The sequence below is a fragment of the Hippoglossus hippoglossus genome, chromosome 12 (assembly GCF_009819705.1).
Source record: "Hippoglossus hippoglossus isolate fHipHip1 chromosome 12, fHipHip1.pri, whole genome shotgun sequence".
Lineage (NCBI taxonomy): Eukaryota > Metazoa > Chordata > Actinopteri > Pleuronectiformes > Pleuronectidae > Hippoglossus > Hippoglossus hippoglossus.
Window position 1 is genome coordinate 13,013,114 of NC_047162.1, and position 25,372 is coordinate 13,038,485.

A 25,372-nucleotide genomic window follows, 5' to 3' on the forward strand; every position below is an offset into this window, starting at 1 on the left:
TGATGTAGGTTTATAAAAATAAAATATAAATCTAAAATAATATTAATTTAAAAACATTTTCCGGGGTACAGTCATGAACATGCTATTATTTAGTAAAAATATAATCCCCAAAATATAACGCATGTGGTTAGTGTCTACAAGAATAAAGGAATTGTGCAGTCTGAATGTTCTGAGTGAACTTGGATATTTTTGAATACCCTTGGAGGTCTATGGCCATCATTGCCCAACATAGATTCTTCGTTTTCCAGTTCAGGTCTCCGCTGTGTGTCCTTATATATCCCGTCTGTTATTTCCAGTCTGTCAGGGAACTTTCTCATCTTACACCACCTCCTGAATATTATCTCACCTCTTGCTTTAATTCTTTGAAGCCTGGATCACTATCAGTCTCCGATATAGAGCGTGTGTGTGGGGGTGTTTACAACTGGACAATAATTCATTTTCCAGACATCCTTGCGAGAAAAGATAATTTCTTCACTCTGTCATCATCAACTTTGTTTAATTCGCAAAACAGCAACAATTAATTGTGTTTCATTCCCTCACGGTCCACATTAATGACTCTGGTTTTGACTTGATCATCCTTGCTGTGACAGCGACAGCAGAGATTTTCCACCAGCTTTGCAAAATCTATTGCAGTGACTTCCTTCACAGAGGCTATTTACACCATGTATAGCTGTGCTGGCTCATTGCTCTCCTGAAATAGTGTACAGTTCACCACTAGTATTTATGGAGTGTGAGAGCTCAGCATCTTATCAGGTGTATAGGTCAGGAGGCTATCAGGTCAAATTTAATACTGCAGTGCATCCTAACATGCACAGGTGGCTGCCAACATGTCTGGGGTCCATGGGTTCAGTCCTCCTCAGGTCAGTGTGCAGGCTTTTTTCAGTCTGTGCCTCTCATCCGGAAACAACCAGTCAGCTAAACCATCCTGAATCACAACAGTACTGTAAACTTATTCACAACCCAGTGACTCAAGGTGTCTCCATATATGATCATTTGAACTTAACTCACTTTGTAATATCTCAATTTCTACAAAGTACACATACACCTCATGCCACCAGTTACAACCACACAGACAGCTCCTCAAAAGAGAAGCCAAAGCAGCTCAACCGCCCCCTTGTGGCTGGCTGCCATATAGGTAATAAACCCTGTCTCCTCCATGTTAGGGTATGGGACATGGACCAAACAAAAAAGTGAATGGACACGTGAATTAGATCTCTCAAACTGTCGTTCTTATCTCACTGATGTTTGTTGGAGTGCACATTTTGTCCATAAGTATGGTTTTAATTAGTAATTTGATTTTATAAAAACAGGGTGAAATGTCATAATGGACAGTTGAGACTCAGGATTGGTCGAGCGTGTGTATCGGCGGAACCTCGATATGGCAGCTCCACACCCTGATCACTATACTGTATACACTACTGTATACAGTATTATTGTGTTCGTATCAGGGTTACTTTGGCTTCATTTCTGGATAGTGGGAGGAATCTTTATATACAGTCTGTTACAAAAAGTGATTACTGCCTATCCATGATATTTAGCACAGAAATACATTGTAATCCAGCCTTTGTATAAGCTCTGGTTCAAATAACCACATTGTTTATGGATGTGCTTCTTCTTCCCTGGTTTCATATTCCTGATTTTAGTTTGTTGAAGTCTGAGTCCTTACTCGTCTTTATATGGTTATTGTTGTAGATGTAGTTAAAAACGCTGTTTGCTCGCTGCGCTGTATCTTGTGCCATGTTGTAAGATGGTCTCTGTATGAGATCATGTGCGAAGCTTTCCAATTACTGACTAACTCAGTACCCTGTCAGAGATACAAATGTGGGGCCTTTTGGTTTGTGTGTCTGTGTCAATGTGTACATCCACACTCGATCTTGATTAAGTGTGTGTGTGTGTGTGTGTGTGTGCGCGCGCAAGCTCGCATATGGACACAAATGTTTTGTGTGGGCTGTTGCAGAGCCAGGAAAACATTCACCCCCTCTGAGAAACATTACTCAGATTTGGGGCATCTCAGCCATTTTGGCTGCAGAGTAAGATTTGCTAATGTTTCTGTTAATGTCTGACAACAGCTCTTCATTGTGAGGAATGTGCCGCACACTATTATTAAAGAGAAGGTAAAACATTGATGCAAGATACTTTCCTAGAATAAAAAAAACGTGTGTACATAATGTACATCCCAGTGATTGTAAACTTAATGTCCTAATGTGTGTAAAATGTCTGTTTACAGTCTGTGGATTATTCTGATGATGATGATTTTCTTTTAATCCACTTCTTGTTTTCCCATTAATTACATTTGATATCAGCATTTTATCTCACCTCATTTGTCTTATTTCCTCCATTTTCTGCCTTTATCCTCTTTAGGTCAATGAGTGGAACAAGAATGACGAGCGCCTGCTTGCTGCGGTGGAGCATGGCGAGGCGGAGAAGGTCGCGTCACTTCTCGCCAAGAAAGGTGCCAGTGCTGTGAAGCTGGACACTGAGGGCAGATCAGCGTAAGCATTTTGATTATGTTCTTCAGTAAATAGATGAAAACTGGCTTTGGTAAAAATTATCAATCTAGTAATTTCACCTATTGCTCGTAATGCATAGCAGTGAATTCAGTTTCTCAAGGTTCTCAGGTACAATGTACATGTACAGCAGAAACAAAACCTGCTTAATACAAATAAATACCTGCAGCGTTAGAATTGTCAGAGACGTGAGACAATAGAGAGCAGTACCATCTTTTGATTTTGTGTGAGATGGGGGAGGCAACTTTAATCAAAAAGAGAAATAACTTGGATTGAGATCTTTTTATGAAAAGGATTAAAAACCAGAGTAAAATAAAATATACAAATTTTAGTTTGTCGCCATTCTCTCATTCACACATACATTCATACAGTGCATCTATGTGCAGCACGTTGTCTATTAAACATCACTCATACACTGCCGGTACAGCCGCCTTGTGGGCAATTTGGTGTTCAGTATGTTGCCCAAGGACATTTTGGCACACGGGATGGGGGATACTGGGATCGAACAGCTGGCCTTCTGGTTAGTGGACAACCCGCTGTACCACCGGAGCCACAGCCAAAATTGGAGCTATTCAGGCACAATCTGGGGCTTTGGTGTAACTGAATCAAAATAATCATCCGGCCTTGGAGATTTTTGTGTTTTCCTTTTAAACTGAAGCATTACATGAGCCTCTACCGCAGGCTCAGATTCTCAAGTCTTCAGCTTTAGAAATCACTCTCAGGCACTGCAGCACAGTGTTTAAAAATGAATGGCTGATCTAAAAATACAGACGTTTTTCTTATTTCCAGAAAGGTGGACGTTTTGCAACCATTCATTCAGCCTCCAGGACATTCAGTGTTTTTGAGAGCGAGTTCATTTGGGGCAGAGGCAGTGCAGCTCGTTGCCTCACCGGGTTGAGATTGTTGATAACACAGAGGCTCAGTGTTAATATTTGACCTCTTTCTTTTTTTGAAACACAACACCCGCTGACCTGAATGTGTTGAGCAGCTCACGCAGAGACAGGAACATCAACACACAGGAACAAATACCCGGAGAGCAACGAATGTGCCGATTTTCACAGGCTGAAAAACACAGCCTTTTTTTTTATTCCACCAGCAGTTCACATCCTTGACCTTTTTGTGTGTGTGTTTCTGCCAGAAGACAGAAACACACATACAGATGCATATTCGCAGCTTTTGTAAATCAAGATGAATGCGGTGGTTCGGGTTCGCAATGCTCCGATCCTTTCAGAACGCACAAAGGAGGAGTCTACAGTATCTCTATGGTGATAAAACCTGATTGAAAGGCATGTGGGCATAGCCGTGTGTGTGTTTGTGTGTGTGCATCCTGAGCACACCAAGGGGAAGGCTGGGGAATGTGTAGTGTTTTTCTAATTCTGCTCGCTGAGCTGGAAAGGGGTTGTATTGATTGCCTACTGCTGCACACATGCACACAAAGAGACACACCATTCAGAGGGTGGGTTTTTTGCATAAAGGGTTGATATTGACTTGTGACATTCCTGCACACGAGGCAGCGCTTTATCTCATAAACTCCTGAAAGTAACATTGACCAAAAGGAAAGTTTAGATTCTGAAAACTGGTAAATTTGTTTGTTCAGGGGAGCTGCTCAACTAGCAAGAAACAATAACTGAGATTAACAAACATCTGTGTTCATTACTGCATCACTAATGTTTTTTCTTCTTGCTTTGTGCTGATGTAAAGTCTTCATGCAGCAGCTGCTCGAGGTCAGACGGACTGTCTCTCGGTCATCCTGTCTCATGGAGCTGATCTGTCACTCACTGATGCTGCAGGTACGGATCTGAACTGCTGCTAAAGATGAAGTGTGAATTGTTTAGAATGTGTTCTATTTGGGTTATTTGATTTTAGGACTTGACTCAAGTCTTGTCACATTTAAGGTCAAATGTAGGATTCATTTCTAAGGAGATTTATCCCTCAGACAATTTCATATTTTTTCTTAATTTAAGTCTTTTTTGCTTTATGTTCAGGTTTGAATCCATTACACCTGGCTGCCAAAAACAATCACACTGAGTGCTGTAAAAAGCTCATTCAGGTAAGATGGACAAAGGGAAGGAGGCTTTCAAAAGCCCACAGTGTTTGATTCTGTGTAATTATTGTGTAGTGTTTCTTGTCTAGTGAAATAGTTACAAAGAGATATGAAACAAAGAATGTTTAAATGGCCGAGAAATGCAGCAGGACGATTTCTTCTTGGAAGCATCACTCGGTGTAGAGAAGAAGGAATGTGTGAAAGCAGTGGCATGAACTGTGTGAAACCTACAGTTTGAATAGTCTCGATATTCTGTTAAGATGACACAAACACGCTCTTCTCTTTCTGAGAGGACACTCATTGGCATAACTCATTCCCAAGGACCTTATCCTAACCATAGCCATCACAACTACACAGCTAATCATTACCCATCCTAACGTAAAACTAATTCCAACCCAAATTCTAAAACTGCTAACTCTTAAACAGCCTTGAGAGTTAGTGAGGACTGACCAAATGTCCTTATTCAGTCAAATTATCCTCACAACAATTGTTTTAAACCAAATTTGGCCCTCAACACTTTAAACACACACAGCTTTGATTCCACCACAGTCTGCAGCATCTCACCGACACCTACCTGCTCAAACGCAGCAACTTTTAAAAATTCCTAAACACCCTTTCCCCCCCCCCTTTGTCCTCTAAACTTTGAAGTTGAGTTGAAGTAAAGTTGTGCCAGTTTGTTGCCTGGATTTTAGTAGTTGCAAACTATTACCTGGTCGTTAATCATTGACAAAATTGAATGCTCTTATTTTTTAGGCATATGCAGTTGTACATAGTTTGCAAACATGTGCAGTGAATTCACAGTATTGTCTAATATCACATTAAAATTGTTGGTGTCAGTACCTCAGAGGATAAACTCCATTCTGAAATTATGGTTTTTCTTAAGAAATCAAAAATGGTCAGCAAACAACATTTTTCACTCACATTATTTCAAATACTTGAATTCAGGTACAAGACATTTTGAGTTGTGAGATTGATTTGGACAAACTCAGGGTTTATTCTCTGGAATGTTTTGAAAGTCAATCAAGGGGATATTACATTACACTAAACATCCACTCTTCATGTGTGACATTGATTTGCTTTTCTAATACATTCCTGTTTTCCCTTCAGAGTAAATGTCCAATCGATGCTGTGGACAGTTCAGGAAAGACGGCGCTGCATCACGCTGGTACGTGTGTCACTGTCAGTTAATTACAACAGAACTGCTTCCGTTGAATATTGATCTGCTTAGAGAAGAACGTGGGAAAATATGTTGTGGGATTAAGTTTAAGCTCTGATTTTACTTGGAAGAAATCATCTGCTGTGTCTGGAGTTAAGTGATTACACGTGAACTCAGCCCAGTTAGAAAACAGGCAGGGAGACAGAGATAAAAAATCATGCGAAATTCAACTAAACCAAACAAGATCAAGCTGTGATCTGTGTTTTCTGTCATTGTCTGACTGTTGTTTTGTTTTACCTTCAGCTGCCAGTGGGAACATCCAGACCGTCCAACTGCTGTGTGAACTCAAATGTCCCATCAACCTGAAAGATGCAGTATGTACTTTTATTATTACTTCCACTCTGTTTTCAGCAGACTTATTTTTCCTGGCAGGGCAGTAACTCTCTGTAACAGAGAAAAGAGCACAGAAACAAACGTTCTTTTCAGTCTCATTCAGATCACTGACTCCACTCAAGGACTTTATACACTCTGGGTTTTCTTCAGCTGTTGTCAGACTTCTTGTTTCCTAAATTACAGCTTTTTAGAGGTTTATTAAGAAAGTAGAAGTAAAGTATTGTTGTCTCAAAACCAATAGAAAGCAGATGTTTCTCACAGCTGTAAACTGACAATATGAACCATCCTCATCAACGGACATTTCCTGTCCATGTCCCTCTCTGTTTTAAGATGGGTTAAAATTGTGTGCATATGTATGTGTGTGTGTGGTAGAGGGTCATTGTACTTTGGGAACTCTGTTCTCAAGCCTCAGACATGTGGTCTCCATTGCAGTGATGCTCCATGCCTGTGGTTTTTACCCAACTGCAGTGTGTTAGCATGATTGTGTGTGTGTGTGTGTGTGAGTGCGTGAGCAAGCAAGAGAAAAGAAATAAAGAGAATGTGTTGCACATTTATTTCCCTCCCTTTACTTTCATGCCACAGCTGCTGCAAGGAGATAAACATCAGTCTACATGTACAGATGTTGTTTCTTATTAAAAATATTGCAGCCTTGTTACTTGTTTATACATGTAACACATTCTATGTTGTGGCTTTTGAAACTAGTTCATGTTCTCACTTAACCGAAGGCTGCTGGGATTATAAAAAGTAAAGTAAATGGTTTCTTCTGAATCCTGGTGCAATCAGCCACTAAATGCTTGTTTTTCGCTTCCAACAATTGTCTCCCTGTTGTTAAAAAACTAAGAAGCTTCTTGGGCAAATTACACAATTAACTAAAAATGTTGCTTTAAGTGTTATATGCATAAACAACTGAAACAAACCTTTAGCACTGTTTTCTTTAGATATTAAGACAGTGTGTGATATCAGTTTCACTCATAACATTTACTTTTCTAGTCATAATCATCTGTGTGTGTGTGGGTCTGGTCCATGTATTACAAATGTTGTTGGGACCTAAATATGTAGTCACATTGTGGGGGTGTGTCTTCCAGATGGGGATAAAAAGCAAGTTCCCATAACATAAATCCTTCAATTCAAAGATGACACCATGTTTTAAGCTTAGGTTAGGTTTAGGTTAAGTTTAGAGCAAGGGTTAGGGTTAGGTAAGTAGTAACTATGGTTAAAGATAGGGAGAGGGAGACGTGAGCGGTTGTGTCTGCTTTAAGTCAACATATATTGAGAACCTGAATCAGTAAAGAACACATTGCTGTGTCTGTGCTGGGTAGAAGATGCCAGCTTGTTAGCCTCAGGTCTACATTACCGGCTACAACACACATCTATCTCTCTACTTGATCTAGATTTGACTTCAGTAAACACACCGAGATAAAGTGGAAGAAACAGAGGAAACATGATTCAGGTCCAAACATATGTCAGACAAAGTGTTTATAGAAAATCAAGCCAATGTAAACCGAAGTCTGCTCAGAGACGTTGGTACGATGGAGTATAAAAGCTTCCTTATGTTTGCTGTTGGAAAGAAATATATTTCTCATTTAGTGAAGAGAAGCTCAGCCTTGATATGATTCACAGACGTGGTCTGAGATTTCTTCAACAGACTTTGTTTGAGTGGGTGGGAAACTTCTCAAGTACTTAACTTAAGTATGAATATGTACTAAATTGTCACTTTGACACTTAATGCTTCCAGGGCTATATTGTATTTTTACTCCAGTACATTTATTTCTAGTTACGTAGTTATATAGATATTTTACATAGAAAACGTATATGATTAAAGTATAGTGGTGCATGATTGTAGATGTAATTTAACAGGGGCATTTAAAAAAAAAGTATACAGTTATATATTTGTTTGAATTCTCTACTATTACAGAACAGATTTTTTTTAACTTCTTGATTCACTCTTAATATAATTGATCTGTGAAAATAAGTTCCTGATCAGTTTTTGTTTGTATTGTGTAGACTTTGCCTTCATATCTCACTGTTGAGTCATTTACTAAAATCCATTTTATTTCCCAACTTAATCTCAGTAAAGTCAATGTTCCTGCCCTGCACTGAGACTTACAGGCAGCAGCTCCTCTCATGCCGAACGCTGCCCTCAAAAATATCCCAGCCAGTCAAATGTTTAGTTTGCACTTATGTAATAGAAGGTTAAGGTTAGGTCAAGGGTCGTTCTTGGGGTTAGGATCCGTCAATCCTGGGGAGAAATGTGGGATGTCTACGTTGCATGAAATACAGACCCAGCTGCCCAGCTCAGGGAAATAACCTCTTCTCAAGCCATTCATTTAAAATAGTAAATATATAATTTTGGAGTTTGCTCATAACTCTCTCTCTCGTTCTAAAACACACGCCTCTACGTAGTGGAACAATTTTAGCTTTTCTGTTCATATGCTGGGAAATTCATTTTCAGTCGGAGATATTCACTCCTTTCTCACATGAATCTGAGACTTCTCTCACCACACAGACACTTACTTCACTCTATGTTTACGCTCCCGTCCTGATGTCACAGAAAAGTTATGTAGACTACTGCATGTTTTCATATTCATCTGTGATATGTGGGTGTATGGTTGCTCCATTAGGATGATCTCACTCATGATTATCCTGTCTGTGTCTCAAAGGATGGATTCACCTCCTTGCTGTTGGCGGCTAAACATGCTCCTGCTGAGGTTTGCTGCACTTTGCTGGACTGTGGAGCTGAAATCAACGTTTCTGACAACAGCGGCAGGTACGAGCCGAATGAAGTCTTCTGCTGAGACACAGAAAATTCAGGAATTACATGCAAGAGCAGTAAAGACGGAGTAAAGATACTTGGATGTTGCACTGATGATGAACATTTGTGCGTTTGCGTTACAGGACAGCGTTGATGTTGGCCAGTGAGTCCAACACAGCGTCTGTTGTTGAAGTGTTGGTTCACCGAGGAGCAAATCTGTCAGCGGTCGATTCACAAGGCCATGATGTCACACACTACGCCAAACTGTCGGGCAACTCAGAGGTGAAAACTGCCCTCAGTGCCGCCCTAAGCAGACAGCAGGTCTCAGGTGAGAGTCACTCATGGAAGTATTGACTCACGTTTGTCCCCTGGAGTTATTTTAACAATGACATGATGAAAACTAACCCCAAGTCTTTACTTCCTGTTAGGACAGTTGGAATATCTCTTTGCCTCGACATCACAATAGTATAAAAGTACATAAATACACACAAACACATTCACATGCATGTATCTCCTCTTTGTGGCAAAGATTCAAACGGCTCGGATTTCAATGCAGTCAACACTGACACCTGGAGGAGTTCAATTGTTATTACAGTTTCTTTATGTCTTCATTGTTTGTCAGATTACACAAAAACTTGTTGTAGGGGCGGGGTTTGGGCCAAGGAAGAACACATTAAAGTTTGGAGTGGAAACGATTAAGGGGCAGGTCCAGGAAGTTTTTTTCCACTTACTTGAACTTTTAAGTTTTTCAAAATATTTTGGAATTTCTAAACAAATAATACATTGATCTTTATGGGAAATATCAGTATAGAGTTCTCATATCTATGAACAGGTGAAATTTAATGCAGATAATGATTCAAATGTATTGTTTTTATTTTCAAGAAAGGCTAGAGTTTCTATTCTATTCTTTTTTTTTGATGTTCTTCCTTTTTTTTGTGTTTGTCAGACGCAAAGTCTCCTAGAAGTCCTCAGGTAAGAAATTTTCTGTTCTTTGCTTTTCAGATCCTCACTAACAATCAATCAATGTTTAAAACAGCAACAAAAAACATTTGAATTTATTAAACCAATCAGTTAGAAGAAACAACATTCATTTTAGTGTTGCAATCTGATAGATGTGCTAATAATGACCAACAAAAGCCAAATGATGTCTATAATTTAGTCGTACAGCTTCTCCTCATGAGCAGTAGTTTAGTATCAGCTTCTGTAAAGTGTCAATATTCAATTTCTAAGCATATAAAAAAAACCTTTTTGCCATTTTTGTCTTACTGTAGCACTCATTGGTTGACAATCCTCTTACTAACCAGCACCACCCTTATCTTTCTCTCTCTCTCTGTCCGTCGTCACTCTTCTCCTCGCTCTTCTTTGCCGGCTCTTCAGCATGATCAAGTAGCTAAACTATGTGATGAACGGATCACAACTCCCAAAAAACGAAAAGCACCTCCTCCACCTCCTATTAGCCCACTGCAGGTAAACGCATGAGTCTGTTCATCTTTCTGCTTGAGTCAGTTCTCCACTCTTCCCATTTGCGCATGTCTGCAGTAAATACACAGTCCCACTTACTTGTTTGTTTGCAAGTTACCTGATATATTATTGTAATCTTGGTCCGATACAGAAAGTAGTTAAAGGTTTAAAAAATAACATGTAAGCTAATTTCATCTGTCTTATGAGACTATGATATATAAATGTACTAAAAACAAAGGTATAGAACAGTAATGACTCATTTAATTGTTGTAAAAGGGAATTCATTTTTTTTACTGTTTTTATCTGAGTTTTTAAAGGTTTATGAGGAAAATTAAACAAGTAATTAATCTAAAACTCAACAACTTCATCCTTCTTCCTCAGAGCTCAGGACCCTCCTCTCCTTCAATCGTTACCTCCACTGGGACTGTTGGTTCTGACAAAAGTGACACGCCCAAGACATTCAGCTACAAGGTAATAACACAGTCAAGTAAAATGCCTCCAGCACTGTATCGGTGGCAGCACAGCAGGAATAAGGAGACTCACATGACTCAAAGAAATAAATACAACTCGTTCCAACTTCCCAGGCAGGGTTTCCACAGGCTATTAATAAGACTCAAATTTAGTAATGTGAAAGTTCGACCTTAAAAATACTGCATACTAGGTCTTAAATCTATTAAGGTGGGTCTTTATTGTGTTCACGTTCATTTAACGCTACTTTCTTTGTGCTTTAAAATTAGTTTTATTTTTGAAAAGGAATATTTTGACTGCCAGCAGAGATCCTCTCTCAACAATAGAGATAGTAGTACGCTATAAAAAAACTACAATCAAGACCTACTGATAATTGATCGTCTACTAACACCAGTCAGAATTTATCACTATACACTCAGCCTGGCTGCGGAAAAGATTAGAGATAGCTTCGGTCTCTGCCTCTAGTTTTTGAGATAGTGGTGTTTAGAGGGTTATTTTCTACTCAGCCACTTCACCTTATCTGCAATCGTGGAGAGGTTAAAGTAAACCTGGGACTCTGATTCTCTCATATCGGTCGTTCTCGTCTTTAATTTCAAAAGATATGATCTTAAAATGTTTGAAATTCAACTTGTTGAAACCAATAGAGAATAAAATGTGTCAAATTATAAGTGGGTCAATCTACCTTCCTCTCCTCTCTCTTTTACTTTCTCTTCCTTCTCTCCTCCCCTTCGTCCTTCCTGCCACCCCTCACCCTCTTGTCCCTCTTTCCCCTCCCCTCTCTCATTCGTAAGGAGGATGAGATTCGAGGAACGGCACTGAGAGAGCAGGTTGAGAAGCTCCACGAGGAGAGAAACATGTTGCTGGACACAATTGAAGATCTGAAGCAGGCAGTGACGGGTCCTGAGCTGGATACTAAGGTGATAATGACTCAGAAACACTTTAGTGACACGCTGACGTTGCGAATCAGCAGATTTTAGAACAGATGTGATGGCAGGAACCGTGGCCTTGGAAGAACATGAAGTCAGACTTTTGTTTGAAAAGCAGAACATTGAAACACAGTGTTGAGTACAGCACATAGACAGTGAATGTATTCCTTGGTGTATAAATAGGTTGTAGATGGGTCGTCATCCACTGCTACTAATTACATGTTACTTTTTTACCATAACTGGATAAAAAGTAATGAATAGTTTGATATAACAACATGAGACGTTTCACATCGGGGGCTCCTCGAACTTTTAAGAATTTTGTTTCTGTTTCACCAAAAGTTAAACAAAACTCTGTGTCTTTAAGTTTAATACTTAAGTCTGTGAATAGACGACTGCTGAACCTTTTCACCTTAGCATTCTTGGAGGAGGTCTAACCTTCGACGTGTCTCGACTCGTTTTGTTTTTCAGCAGGTAGCGAGTGGTCCTGATCGCAGCTCTGATGCCTCCGTGTGTGTGTCTGCACATAATACATATGTGTGTTTTGTGTGTGTTGACAGGGCGAGCACAGTGTTACAGCATCTGCAGCTCTGGTTTCTGTTCTGCAAGCCAAGATTACTGCTCTTACTCTGGAGAACCAGACACTTGCAAGTAAACTTAAGGTATGTAACCCCCTCACTAGTGTTTAAGTGAAACCTTTGAACAGAGTCAAGTTTAGGGAAGTATATTGTACACAATCTAAAAAAGAGCTGAAAAACTTAAACCATGACTGAAACTGTGGATATAATAGTGTCATGTAGAAATAATGTAAATTTTTTTACATTAACTTTCTGCTGATCAATTAATTGCTTTATCTCTAAAAATCCACGATGAAATTAAGTAAATCAGAAAATTGGGTGCAACATGATGTTTAATGTACAATATAATGTCAATGAATGCTTTAGTATTTCAAATTTGAATCAGAAGACAAATGATTTATTTTTTAAATATAATCTCTCTAATTTCAGTTTTTACTTTTCTTACCCTCAGAAACATCCGTCTATCCCAGGAAACGAGGACCTGAAGGAGAGCAGTCGTCCGAACAGCATGGCCTCCAACTCCTCCTTCCACTCCACCCAGGATGAGTTTGAATCACCACCACAAGAGGAAGAGGAGAGTGAGGGAGGAAGAGGAGGAAGTAAAGAGGAGATCAGACTGCTGAGACAGGCGCTGGAGAGCGTCCAGGTGAAACTGCTCGAAACCAGGAAGGAAAACCGCTCGCTTCACGCTCAGCTGAAGCCCGAGAGAGAGGAAGAACAAGAAGAGGATGAAATAGTGAGGGAGAAGGGACAGGAGGAAGAGTTGATGGAGAGTCTGGCAGAGCTGCAGGCGAAGCTGACGGACACTCAGGAGAGATACCACCAAGCTGTGGAGGAGGTGGAGGAGCTGAGGGCTCGCATGGGAAAAGAAGGAGAGCTGATGGAGAAAGAAGGAGCGCAGAGACATTCATCGTCCACACTCGATCAGTTGAAGGCCCAGCTGATCCATTCAGGATGTGAGCAAGAGAAGGCGGCTCAGCGAATCAGAGAGCTGGAAGAGGAGCTGAGGAGGTCAGAGGAAGAAAGACGGAGCGGGAAGGAGAAAGTACAGAGGAGTGCAAAGATTGAGGAGCTGTACAAGGAGGCACAGAAGGAGATTAGGATGCTCCAGGTAAAAATGTTGCTTCTCTTCTGACGCTAAATGATTCCATCTCAGTACATTCAGTTGTTCAAACAGTTTTTAACCTGTTCTTTCAACGTTTTGCTCAATCATTTCATCTTCCTGTCATTATTTTAGTCTAATTAAGTCACTTCTTTAATTCAATGACTTCAACATTTATTCACATTTCCATTTGTTCACTCCTGTTGTTCAGGAGGCTTTGAGGGGCACGGTCCCTGTTGAAGCTGCAGCCAAAGACTTTGAAGAAATGAAGGCTGAGATGAACGAGGTGACAGCCGGGCTGCAGCGTCGCTTGCTGGAACTCTCGCACTCCTACAGTGAAACCAAGAGTAAACTGAGTGCCGCTCAGAAGCAGGCGGCGGAGGCCCGAGCTGAGAGCAGCGCTCCATCGTCTCCCACTGTGGAAGAACAGCAGCAGCAGGTCCAGGCGCTCAGCAGCAGGGTGGAGGAGCTGCAGACTCTGTTAGCCGACGCAGAGAAGAAGCACGCGGCCGCTCAGGAGGAGATTTCAGCGATGAAGCAGGAGGCAGAAGCTCAGGCGCAGAACACCGTGGCCCTCGCCGATCACACACAGGTGATGTCATCTCTGGGAAACGCCATCAAAGAGCTGGAGAGCCAATCAGAAGCCCTGAAGGAGCAGCTGCACCAGAAGAGCTTGCAGGTGGAGGTGCTTCAGAACAAGTGAGAGAAATGTGATAACGTCTTTAAGATGGGTTTATACAGCAGTATATTCTGTATAACATTAAACATTGTAGTAGAATAATGTAACTTAAGTACTTTTACTATAGGTCTGTATATATGTACAATTTTAATGTACCTTATTACTTTATTGTAAATTGTCCATGCTACTTTGTTCTTATTGACAGTTAAAATACTGCACATACTGTATATGTGCAGAAGCAGCAGAAGCATCTCGTTTGTGATCCAGTACTTGAGGACTAAAAGGTGGTTGATAGAAAGATAAACGTGCTGTTTCCACTTTCCTCCAAAGACTGACGGCAGAAAAGATGTCACCCCAGAGGTGTCAGTGTCCCGTCATGGATCACGGACACCCATGCGAGATAAGCTGGAGGCGAGGTGACCCCACTTCACCCAGCTCCTCCAGGGGGCGCTCAGGAAGCAGGATGAGATGGCTCTGGAGGCTACTGATGCATGGCAGAAGGTGAGAGAAAAGAGGAGAAGGCAGAAAACTATGTGTGGACACTAAATTCATGTATTTCCAAATACTTACCAAAACAATATGTTATCCCTCCATCAGGCGCGGGAGAGTCGTGCAGAGTGGGAAGCCCTGCAGGAGCTGGTGATGTCCAGGGAGAAGGAGAACCAGACGCTGTCGTCACGGCTGGCCGAGTCCCAGGATGCCGTGTGTCAGCTCAAACAGCTGGTGGAGAACCACGTCGCCTCTGAGAGAGAGAAAAACAAGAGGGTCAGTAATCTGTTCACCACTGCAGAACGCTCATCACTGTAGTATCTCCTGAATCCCTTTCAACCTCAAACGTTTCTGTTTTCTGTTCTCCCTCAGATAGATGATCTGTCACGGGAGGTGGGGAAGCTAAAAGACGCCTTAAACAGCCTGTCACAGCTCTCCTACAGCTCCGGCTCTCCCTCCAAGAGGCTGCAGCAGAACCAGCAGCAGCTGGAGACAATGCAGCAACAAATCAAACAGCTGCAGTACCAGCTCGCTGTACGACCTCTTCTACCCACTTCAAAGTACAACACACAGTAATACTCATTTAAAAACCATCATGTTTAACTCTCGTTTTCTTTGTAGGAGTCGAAGAAGCAGCACAATGAGACAGTGTCAGTCTATAGGATGCATCTCCTCTACGCTGTCCAGGTAAATTCAGTGACGATTCATTGCAAGTTTCCAACTTAATATTTTAAAATCAATCAATCAAACTTAATCTGTGTAGTTCCTCTCATACAGGTGAGTGCAGTTCAAAGTGTTTCTTAATTGAGTGACGAGCCAAGAGTAAAACAAAACAAATAAAATGTTGACAATAACATACCATAGAATACCATTGAAACTATAATAACAATAAAAAAAAAAGTTAACATATATGCCGTACCAGCAGTTTGCAAAAAGCTTAAAGCTGCCACACCAAAGATTTTAGGAACATTTCACCAATATTATAAACAAGCATATTTTCTGACCTAGTAGTTGTGGTATCTCATCATGCTGATAGTTAGATGTATTTTCCAAGGTTTTGAAAATGTCCATTTCTTAAATTGTAAACGTCCATGCAGTACGATGGAGGTGAGAGGGTTAAAACATTCTGCATCGTATTGGACCGTGTGTTTGCTAAAAAAAGTAGAAAGGGTTGTTGTATTTGAGTGATTTGAATCATAGCTCACTGATCCTGTGTTGTGTTTCCTTCAGGGTCAGATGGATGAGGATGTCCAGAAAGCCTTGAAACAGATTCTGATGATGTGCAAGATGCCAAGTCAAACCAAGGAGACGTGCTGAGACTCACGGAGCCTCTGCTCGCTCCAGAACAATGAGACTGACGTCAAAGTGAACTGCTGCTCTCAGATGCATCTGTCACCACAGCCTCTTCCTCACGTCCGAATCCACTCGCTGCTCGTGGCGATCACAAACACGGCCAACGCACGGTGCCTCTGAGTCAACCTTCAGTATTTCTAAATGTTTACAGTCATTCGTTCATTGCCTTTTTGACCCTTTTGTTTCTTAAAGTCATCAATCTCATGGTGGAAGATGTTTTGGGGGAAACTCCAGTGCAGCATACAGATACTGTACATCAGCCAACTGACCATTCAAATGAATGGCTACCAGCCAAATGTATATTGTATGTGCATGTAAACACTACACTGAAAATGTGCAGCAACCTTAACTCAACATGCAGTTGCACAAGTGCCATAACGCAAACATCTGTACACGTGCACAATTACAGCAGATGTGCCTGATGGGGTTTGCTCCTGTTACAACGTTCACTTAGAGGAAAGAAAAGACTCTGCTGACGCTGCCGTTTATTTAGTATCTATTTTATGATACAACAGTGTTAGTTTTAATGTTTCATGTGTTGTCCACATTTTACATCTAAATTATTTGTTCCCTGATAACAATGCATGTGACTTTGCTTCAGCCCAAATCACAGATGTTTTTTTTTTTGACCGCACTTCTTTGAAGAAAAGCATGAAACTGTTTGTATTACTATTTTTCCTATTAGCACAAAAAATGTATAAACATGTATTTTACTGAATTGGATTTGTTTTTGTCATGTTTTCTATGTTACTGTACTGGAAATGAAGAGGTTTGATTGCTGTAATTGAATGGCCTTGTTTTGTGTCTGTGTGAATGAGAAGCTTTTTTTCCTCCGCACTATTTGATCTAGTGACACTTAAATTAGTTTATTTTCCTGTTAGTATTCATATCTAACACATAAAGACGTAACTGTAACTGTTTACTGTAATCAACAACAAAAACACCAAACAGTTTGATAGTTAGGAGGCAAGTTCTTACGTTTCCTCTTCTCTCTTCTACTCTGTTTTCTTTCATCTTGTGTCACATGCCTGCACTTACTAATCACACAGTTTTTTTGCAGCTCTAAAGTCCTTATAGAGAACATTTCACCGTTAATATCATTAACTCAGTTAATACAGATGCTAATTTCACTGTGCTTCCCCATCATATTACTTCAAAGTCTTTGTTTGTGATTTCCTTGCGGGTACGAATGTTTTTCCAGTGTCTGAGAATATGTCATTTCTTTATTCAGGTTTTATGAATGGTTTTCACATCACTCCTTTGCCTTAGTACTGTACTTACATCCTCAGCTGCCACCTACACTTCAAACACAACCAATAACACTGTGTAACTCGACGTGAGGTGAAGCTTGGATGTGACTGATGCTCCGGCCCTCACGTCTCACCCAGGATCTGTTTTTTACTGAACATGATTCACACCTGACTGAGGTTCTAAGATTTGTAGAGTAAAGCCTTTGCATGTCTTTATTTCATCGCTTGTAAGATGTCAAACAACTTCCTCTCTCTCTCTCTTTCTCAAGGCCTTGACTGAACTGTTTTGTACAAAGAAAGGGAAAAGAAAGAACAACTCAAACTTTAACGGTTTTGTAGTGACGTGAAAAAATAAGGTTTTTGCCGATTGCTTTTTTGGTCCACATGAATAAATTTCCAAGATAATGCACCATGGTGTGACTGTGTTATAGTTTTTTTTGTATGTATCAAGGTCTTTGAAATGACCTGATTATTGTCAGGAAGGTGATATCACTTCTGGAGCACCACCAATATATCCTTACACAGATATATTGGTATCCATATTTATGCTGAAATTGGCTAATATGAAAACAAAAAAGATTAATGTTTTGATTTCACGTAAACTTGATTAAAGTTTATTTGTGTGGTCTTACTTTTGTTTATTTTTTATTTATCAAAAGATAATTACATTGAAAAAAAAAAAGAATCATGCCTGACCTTAAGAAAAACTGTAGGCTGAAAGGTTTTTTATCTTATATATCTAAAACAATTAGAGGTTTACAAGTCAAAATATTCCTTTAACATACTATCACTATATAGTATTTATATAATTATTGCTCAGGGATGTTTTACAGTGAGTGAGTGACGTGCACTGCACAGCTAATGGTACAGTAACATTACTCAGTTTGTATATACACAACAGTTTGTGTTGTAATGGTCTTGTTGAGATCATGCAGACCACGTGGGAATATAAATGTATAATAATACATTTATTTAATGCAAAGTGTTGGTGAAGCCCAACAGGATAAGACTGAACAGGCGATAAATGACCACTAGATGGAAACCTTTAGCAAAACTGGATCTCATCTCTCTCCCACAGTTACATCCTCGCTCAAGGACTGATTAAAGGAAAAAGCTGAATAAATGACTAGAGAGACATAAGAAATTGAATAATTTGAATATAAATAAAGTATCTGAATCATTTACTGTTGCCCTCGCAGTCAGTAGAACATGAAAACACCAAATGAGGGAATGTTTTATGCCAAGAAGTACTGATGTAGTTCTAGAGGCTTGTGTCGGCCCAAACCTTTCCTAAAGTCACGATATGTTGGTATTTATTTTATCTATTTATTTATTCTACATGACACATTACTTAGTGTTCTGTTTCTGATCTTCTCAAACACATGCATCCCAGAGCCATATTAAAACACTTAAAAACACTTCCGAACTTGAGGAACTGGGCAAATCAAAAAAATATCAGCTGCATTGTTTGTTTTCTCGTCGGGTTCGGCACACCTTCCTCCGTGTCAACACTCTGTCCTCCCTCAGAGTCCACTCAGCTGCGGCTCTCAGAAGTCCTGCCAGCCCGACTCTGGGTAATTTATCTGCCGTTCTGTTTCCTCTAACCGGTGGCACAACCACTTCGTTTCCTGCCCTGGCCCTGTGTTCTGCCTGCTGGGCAAACACACACACTGCCCATATGCACAGAAAAAAAGCACACACCTCTGCCTTTACACGACAACTTCCTGTCAATCTAGCTTTCCCACACGTTCTGCCCTCGGGCCTCGAGGGTTAGTGGAGAGAGATCTAATGCTATGATCCTAATCCAGGGAGGGCCCTTGTTTGTCCAGCATCCCGGGCTGCAGTACAATCTTAAAGTCTGTTGTGTGTGAGTGGAAGGATGAACTCTGCCAAACTGAAATGTCAATTTTAAATTATGTGAAGAGGATGTTTAAACATGGGACTTTTCTAATTCACGTTTTCAAATTGACAAAGATTCAATTGATCTTTTAACATTTTCCCTCAATATCTAATAACGTTCTAAGTGTAAGTTGGATAAAGGCTTTTTTCTACACAATGGCACACATATGATCTCTATCTGGTTATTTCACAAGTCCACTAAAATAAGAACTGAAACAGCTAGTTAATAATTGAACAGAAAATTGTTGAAACTTTTGATGATCCAATTTTGAGGAGTCAGAGAAACAGGATTAAATTTTACCTAATTTGTTTTTACAAAACCATCATTATATAATGTGACATTTCTTTGTAAGCTCGCAAAAAAATTGTTGTTTGGACACTTGCTGTTCTGGACTAGAGCTGATTTAATAATGATTCACCTTTGAAACAATGATGTTCAAGAATTTAACGGATTAAACCCATAAAATGTGAAAAGACATGAGGAGAGGACCCAGTTATGAACCCTGAGGAACCCCAGGGCACAGAGCGGGAAATGAGACTATCAAAAAGAACAACGAAAGACATAATACATGAATGCAATAAAAAAAACATAAGGCAAAAAGCTTTTGAATCATACAGATATCCAAGGAAAGTAGTATACAATTCTGTATCGAGAAACAGAGTTCAGTGTAGACAGAGTTTAGACGTTGTGAAGAAGTCATTACAGAAAGGTCAAAGACCAGGAGAGGAAGACTGTGGCTAAAGGAGGAAATGAGCGGAGATTGTAACTAAATAAAAAAACAACCTGCTGAAGCAGGAGTAGCAGATCCAGGGACAAATGTGTATGTTCAATCCCTGGGACGATGACTAATCTGTGACTAAGACTCTTGTGAAGTAGCAAACAAACCTGTATCAGCTGCCATAGGTATGAGGGGAACCGGATGAGGAGGAGGAGAGGAAGCTGCTGATTAAGAAGTCAGTTCTCTGGTTGTTTTTTTGACGACTGTAGCGCACCACTGATTAAGCATGGCAGCAATAAATTCAGTTTCAGCTGCCAACGCACGAATTTTATAACTTTTTTAAAAAGTCTGAGTGATGTGTCTTTGCGCACTACTTGTTTATATAGTATATTTCCTCCTACTCACAGTTTGTGTGCTTAGTAAATATTATGGAATGGCTTGTGTCTAAAGTGCGTCATCGCCTGTATGCTTGCTCTCGGTGAGCAGGTCTTGTGCTGTGTATGATACAAGTATTGGTACTTGTATCAGCCGCTAGCGTTTGTGTAGTAAGTGTAATAAACACAACCGCACTGGGACTATCAAGCTTGAGATATGAACGTTGTAGTTTCTGTTATTCTGTCTGTTATTTCTCTTATTTTTTTTTTTCTTTTCAAGTGTAGAGCATAGCTTGGGCTGCATTTTTCTGTCCAAGCCCAACCGACCACAAAAGAAATGAACAAAAACCCGACCCATAAAGGCCAATACAGTTTTTTTGATACATTTATAATCTCCGTAAACAAGATGTATGTGTCTCTACATCTACAACTGATTATTTGTTTATTGACCTTCTGATCAAAAGTTGAATTTTATTGTGACAGTAAACCGTGCAAAGTGCCTCTCAACAATGCTAGGGACAATTATCTGTTGGCATCCAGGCTCATTATTATTATAAATATTAGCACATTGAGTCTTGTCGTCTAAAAGGAAGAAAAATGTATTCTCACTGATTCTTGGCACTCAAAGAGACCACAGGAGTGTTTACAAATGTATTTTGACGTGCAAAAACATGGCGGAGTAATTAAATAAAACATGTTTGATTCATTTACAAATTAAAATCTTATTCTCATTTCTGGTTCCCAACTGTCACCAGCTCATCTCTCACTGCACCCACTTCTCCATCCCCCTTCTTTCAACTTCTGCCTCCTCTCCCACTTCCTTTCCATTCACTCCTTCTGTTACACATCTCTATGGTTTGTCAACATTGTTAACATGCTCATGTTCCTTCTAATACAACCACATTTTATTGTCAAGCAATTAACTGATGTGTGCAACATGTTGCCGCTGCGTTCGCCCGTTTAGCCCCAGCCACCAAGCCGTCAAATGTTCCCAGTTTGTCTAATGCAGGCTGGCCTTGAAATAAGACCCTGCAGTCGACGAGCGGAGGGGTGTAAGAGACGCATGCTGCTTAATTGCTGCAAGATGTAACCCCGCCTGCAGCCTACTGTGGCCTACAAACACACATACACACACTTAAAAAGCACGCAAACACACAATCAAACATGTAGTATATGCAACAAAGAAAACACAAACTGCTCTAAGTGTGTTACTACATTACAACACGGCGGGTTCAGGGCACGGGCCCAAACTTCATAGACACATTATTTGTTTGTTTTTTTGGTGAAAAACAAGGTTTTAATTCCACTACGAGGTCGTTCTTTGATGGAGAACATTCAAAAGTTCTTCTCTCTGAAGGAAACCAAATGGAATCAAACCAAATCGAAATGATTCAAAATCTGCGGGTTGCGTTTCCTCGAGGCGTCTTACGATGATGCTCTTTGAACCAGAGTCTAATGGATAAAAGATGATATTAGTGTAAAGATGCTTTTGTGTAATCTACATTTGGCTCCGGGTGCAGGCACATGAAGCTTTGCTGAGCAGAATTGATGAGGAGGATCAGAGAGACAGGAGATTTGAGCTCATATACGAAGGTTGTTCCTGTAGCCAATGAGCTCCTCAGAATTACACCATCACAGTATAATATTTCTATGTTTGCTGACTTTAATATTTAATGTATTAGAACATTTAACGCTGTCCCTCAAAATCTGAAATGATAAAGAGTCTGTGACCATCACACACGTCCATAGAAAATCAATTTTAGAAATTGGAAAAGGTGACTAACAGTACGCCAGAAAATTTCCAGCAGGATAATGTACATTTTATGACTCAAATCTAACATCACTGAAAGATTTACTCCCATTTTGATTGTCACTCTGGGCGGCGCACCAGGATGACATCACAGATTACAGCCTTCGCTCTCTGGTTTCTTGCTTTGGGGGGAAAAAAAACTACATTTAAAGAAAAGGGAGAGAGATTTGATGGTTCTACGCCGTGATGATAGCAGATGTGATTTTCGTAAATTGAGTGGTATTCCCATGACAACCAGTACATCGTCCCTGGGCACGCTGATGCATTCCCCTGACATCATAGCACTGACTGCGGCAGTAACCCGGGTCACTGAGATACAGTTACACTCACGACTGTGGAAGACCACAACACAGGAGACCACAGGGACATCCTGCACAAAAACACTGCAAGTAGTGGTTTAAGAACGCTTGTAAAAGCTACGGCTACAGGAACAGAATTTCAAATTCTTAAATTGTGTCTGGGAGGAAGCAACAGAAGAATTGAGATAAGTTAAATCAAACACAATCTGCAGCTTTGGAGAAACTAAAAAAAACCCACTAGTTTAATGAGCATCAGTTTTGATCAGTGTATTGATCATATTCAACCTGGAATCAATAATAGATTACCACACGGCTGCATCATTGAGCAGAAGTGCTGTTTTCCTCTGTATGGATGTGGGATATTTGGACGCGATCCCTGATGTGAGAGAGTTTTGGCTGCGGATCCAAACCCCAGAGATGTTTATTTCTGCATCTGATTTAGTGAAGAGTGATTGCAGCAATACTGTCTGGAGGTGGTGTAATAGCAGTGGGCAGAACGAGGCTTTTGATTTAGCTAGTTTCTTGTTTGCGTTTTACATTATGGCATCTTACGAATATGTTAATAGTGAAGTGAACTTACTCGTGTCACAGGGCAGTCACACTTTGCGTGGTGAGCAGGTCACATGACAGTATAAACGTATGATCACCTGCATGTCATGAAAGTTATGAGTCTATGAACTTTTGGCGGGCAGCCATGAAACAGAAGGGTCTGTGTGGGAGAGATGTTTTGTGCACTGTGATAATTCTAAATCATGGGAATAGACATTATTTGACTATTTATAGTGCAGTCTGGAGAATCACTTTTCGCAGCTCCACATCTCCCCCACGAGTCTCTCCCAGTCCAAACAGACTTCATATATCACTCGTGTATATACCTGTGCTCTGAAACTGTGGAGACCCAGTGATTTAATTACCTTCCCCAGTGCCGCCGTTCCCACTCTAGGCCGTGCTTCCCAGTTTCAGTCCCTCACGTTCACCGCGGCCTCCCCACATCAGGTTCTGATGAGCCTAACTGGAAACACGTGCTCCACGTTGGCTCCCCTGACAGATGGGACAATATCGTATTATTAATGACAGAAAGAGAGAGACAGAGGGAGGGACAGAGAGAAGTGGGGAAGGAAAATCCTCCCTCCTCAAAGGATTCCTGGTCTTAAATAGCTCAACACTGAGCTGCTGTCGCTTCTGAGGAAGTTATTATAGGAAAGGCAGCACATCTGTGTTTGCATAATATCAATCTAACTCAATACGCCGCAGGCTTAGCCCGTGTCACTGCTCCGGACCCGGTGGCACACTTTTGAATGAAATGTCAACAAATATATGGACATTCCTGTTGTGTATTTTTTATCTGAGGTTGATTTTCAGGTTTATTTAGGAAATTCATATACGTGCTTCCAATTTTGCAGAAACTTTGACTCATTTAATTTATAATTTTAAGAAGTTATTATAAGTACATGAGTTAAAATACATGAGTTTTTTCCCAGAACTTTGCAGCTGTATAAAAATTACAATTCCCCATAATAAAATGTTATCTTGATCCTGGTAAGCTTAAAGAACAATTGATGAATGCATTGACAGATTTAAAAGAAAATATTAAAATCTAGCAAAAATATTTCACAGAATGAGCTTCATAGCTGCTCTTTTCCAAAAGCCAGGGTTTATCTCCCACTACAGCAGTTTGATCTCCTCCACTCTCGGGCAAACAGGAGACACAAGCCCAAAGAAAAAAACAAGATAAAGCAGAGAAGCCATTTCATTATTATTTCATTATGTCGACCACTATCGGGAGATGTTCATCAGCCCCTCTGTTCCTGGATTACGAGGAAAACATCCTGAAGCTACAGGTTGAGTCACAAAGGCCAGATTCACCTGCACCGAATTACTCCAGGTTCCCGGGGCTACAGATCCCACCAGTGCAGGAAACATCGAGCATGTGTATTTCGCGGCTGTATGGAGACGAGTCACTGGGCAATGGATGCGACCGCTTTCCTTTCAAGAGTTCAAGTTGAACGCCGCTGCTTGAGAAGGAGCAAATCTCTGCAGCAAGTCTGGTGGAAAGACTTTGCAAAGAGAGGTTGCAAGGTTTTGGGTTTCCGCATACTTGGGTGTATTATAGTGCAAAGAAAAGACATAATTCCTCTTGAACCGTAACTAAATACTTACTATGCACACGAGAGCACATGCTGAGCGACAATTAGGTGGTCTACTGCTTAATGGCTTCTTCTTACCCCCAGTCACCACTGATTCACTTGGTATCAAAGCACCGGAAACTACATTAACAGTGAGTCAAACATCCACAAACCACCTCGGTGTCTCTCTTTCATTTGCCCTCGCCCTCACAAAACACACACACACACACACACAGTACAGTACCACAAAATATACAGGAAGGGGTCTGTGAGTTTGCAGCCAAGTGACAGAGAATTTACAGGCATGTTGCAAGGACCTGTAGTTCTGTGAGTGTGTGTGTGTCAGACTGTGAGTGGGAAAGACGGAGGGAAAAAAAAGGGTCTGACACTTGTCTATGAGCGCCTTATTAAAAAGGTGAGAAGTGAGTGTAGTGTCTGGAGGAGGGGGTTAATTGTGCTCTTAAAAGAGGACTTCAAAGTGGGGCTGGTGTCAGGGCTGAGGGGCATGAGAGGAGGAGGAGGAGGAGGAAGGAACGATACAGTAACTGATGTCAGGAGTTCAGGGGAAAAGCTGGGAAAGGGCAGAATAACTAGTTACTATAGTGTTGAGGTGCGACTGAAGAGAAAGAGGTTGTCAAAGAAGCTGGTTGAGAGAAGTTGAGATGTTTTCATGAGAGGCTGAGAGATGATTTGAATCAGGAGCAGAAATGTTTTAAAAAAAAATTAAAGATTGATACGAACTTTAAAAAGCTGCTACGGAGATAATTGATTCTTATTTTGATAAATAGGTGACAGGAATCCAATACCTATAGTGCAAGCTGTATGAATATACCATGTGTCAGCCTCAGTAACAGCGTGTCTCGGGGGATGGCAACGTCCATCTGTCAGTCCACCACTTTAGTACAGACTGAAATTTACTGTATCGTACACTGGATGAATTTCAATGGAAAACCCATTGGACCAAACACCACAGGATGAATCGGAGCGACT

The 25,372-nt window shown here is 40.6% G+C and overlaps 1 protein-coding gene and 2 long non-coding RNA genes across 4 annotated transcripts in view; 1 reads left to right on the forward strand and 2 right to left on the reverse strand.

The window, feature by feature from the left end:
* rai14 (retinoic acid induced 14) overlaps nucleotides 1–15,240 on the forward strand; it is a 32,068-nt gene extending 16,828 nt beyond the window's left edge. The window contains exons 3-20 of one of the 2 annotated variants that reach the window (XM_034602553.1): nucleotides 2,362–2,492; nucleotides 4,209–4,297; nucleotides 4,493–4,557; nucleotides 5,659–5,716; nucleotides 6,011–6,081; nucleotides 8,761–8,867; nucleotides 8,996–9,180; nucleotides 9,799–9,824; nucleotides 10,230–10,319; nucleotides 10,695–10,784; nucleotides 11,573–11,698; nucleotides 12,265–12,366; nucleotides 12,734–13,393; nucleotides 13,596–14,083; nucleotides 14,394–14,564; nucleotides 14,661–14,828; nucleotides 14,925–15,086; nucleotides 15,174–15,240. In XM_034602553.1, coding sequence (XP_034458444.1) covers nucleotides 2,362–2,492; nucleotides 4,209–4,297; nucleotides 4,493–4,557; nucleotides 5,659–5,716; nucleotides 6,011–6,081; nucleotides 8,761–8,867; nucleotides 8,996–9,180; nucleotides 9,799–9,824; nucleotides 10,230–10,319; nucleotides 10,695–10,784; nucleotides 11,573–11,698; nucleotides 12,265–12,366; nucleotides 12,734–13,393; nucleotides 13,596–14,083; nucleotides 14,394–14,564; nucleotides 14,661–14,706 — 2,505 coding nt within the window. In that variant the 3' untranslated portion in view covers nucleotides 14,707–14,828; nucleotides 14,925–15,086; nucleotides 15,174–15,240. The remainder of the gene's footprint in view (nucleotides 1–2,361; nucleotides 2,493–4,208; nucleotides 4,298–4,492; nucleotides 4,558–5,658; nucleotides 5,717–6,010; nucleotides 6,082–8,760; nucleotides 8,868–8,995; nucleotides 9,181–9,798; nucleotides 9,825–10,229; nucleotides 10,320–10,694; nucleotides 10,785–11,572; nucleotides 11,699–12,264; nucleotides 12,367–12,733; nucleotides 13,394–13,595; nucleotides 14,084–14,393; nucleotides 14,565–14,660; nucleotides 14,829–14,924; nucleotides 15,087–15,173) is intronic. The other variant, XM_034602554.1, reaches the window with a different exon arrangement.
* Nucleotides 6,019–12,846, reverse strand: LOC117771788. The gene is made up of 3 exons (XR_004615649.1): nucleotides 12,728–12,846; nucleotides 8,772–8,891; nucleotides 6,019–6,151 (listed from the first exon to the last, which is right to left on the reverse strand). It is a non-coding gene; the product is annotated as an uncharacterized LOC117771788 (long non-coding RNA).
* A 5,276-nt stretch (nucleotides 15,241–20,516) lies between the features above and the next one.
* Nucleotides 20,517–25,372, reverse strand: part of LOC117772104 — an 83,050-nt gene continuing 78,194 nt past the window's right edge. The window contains exon 3 of the long non-coding RNA XR_004615714.1: nucleotides 20,517–23,297. This is a non-coding gene — a long non-coding RNA (uncharacterized LOC117772104). The remainder of the gene's footprint in view (nucleotides 23,298–25,372) is intronic.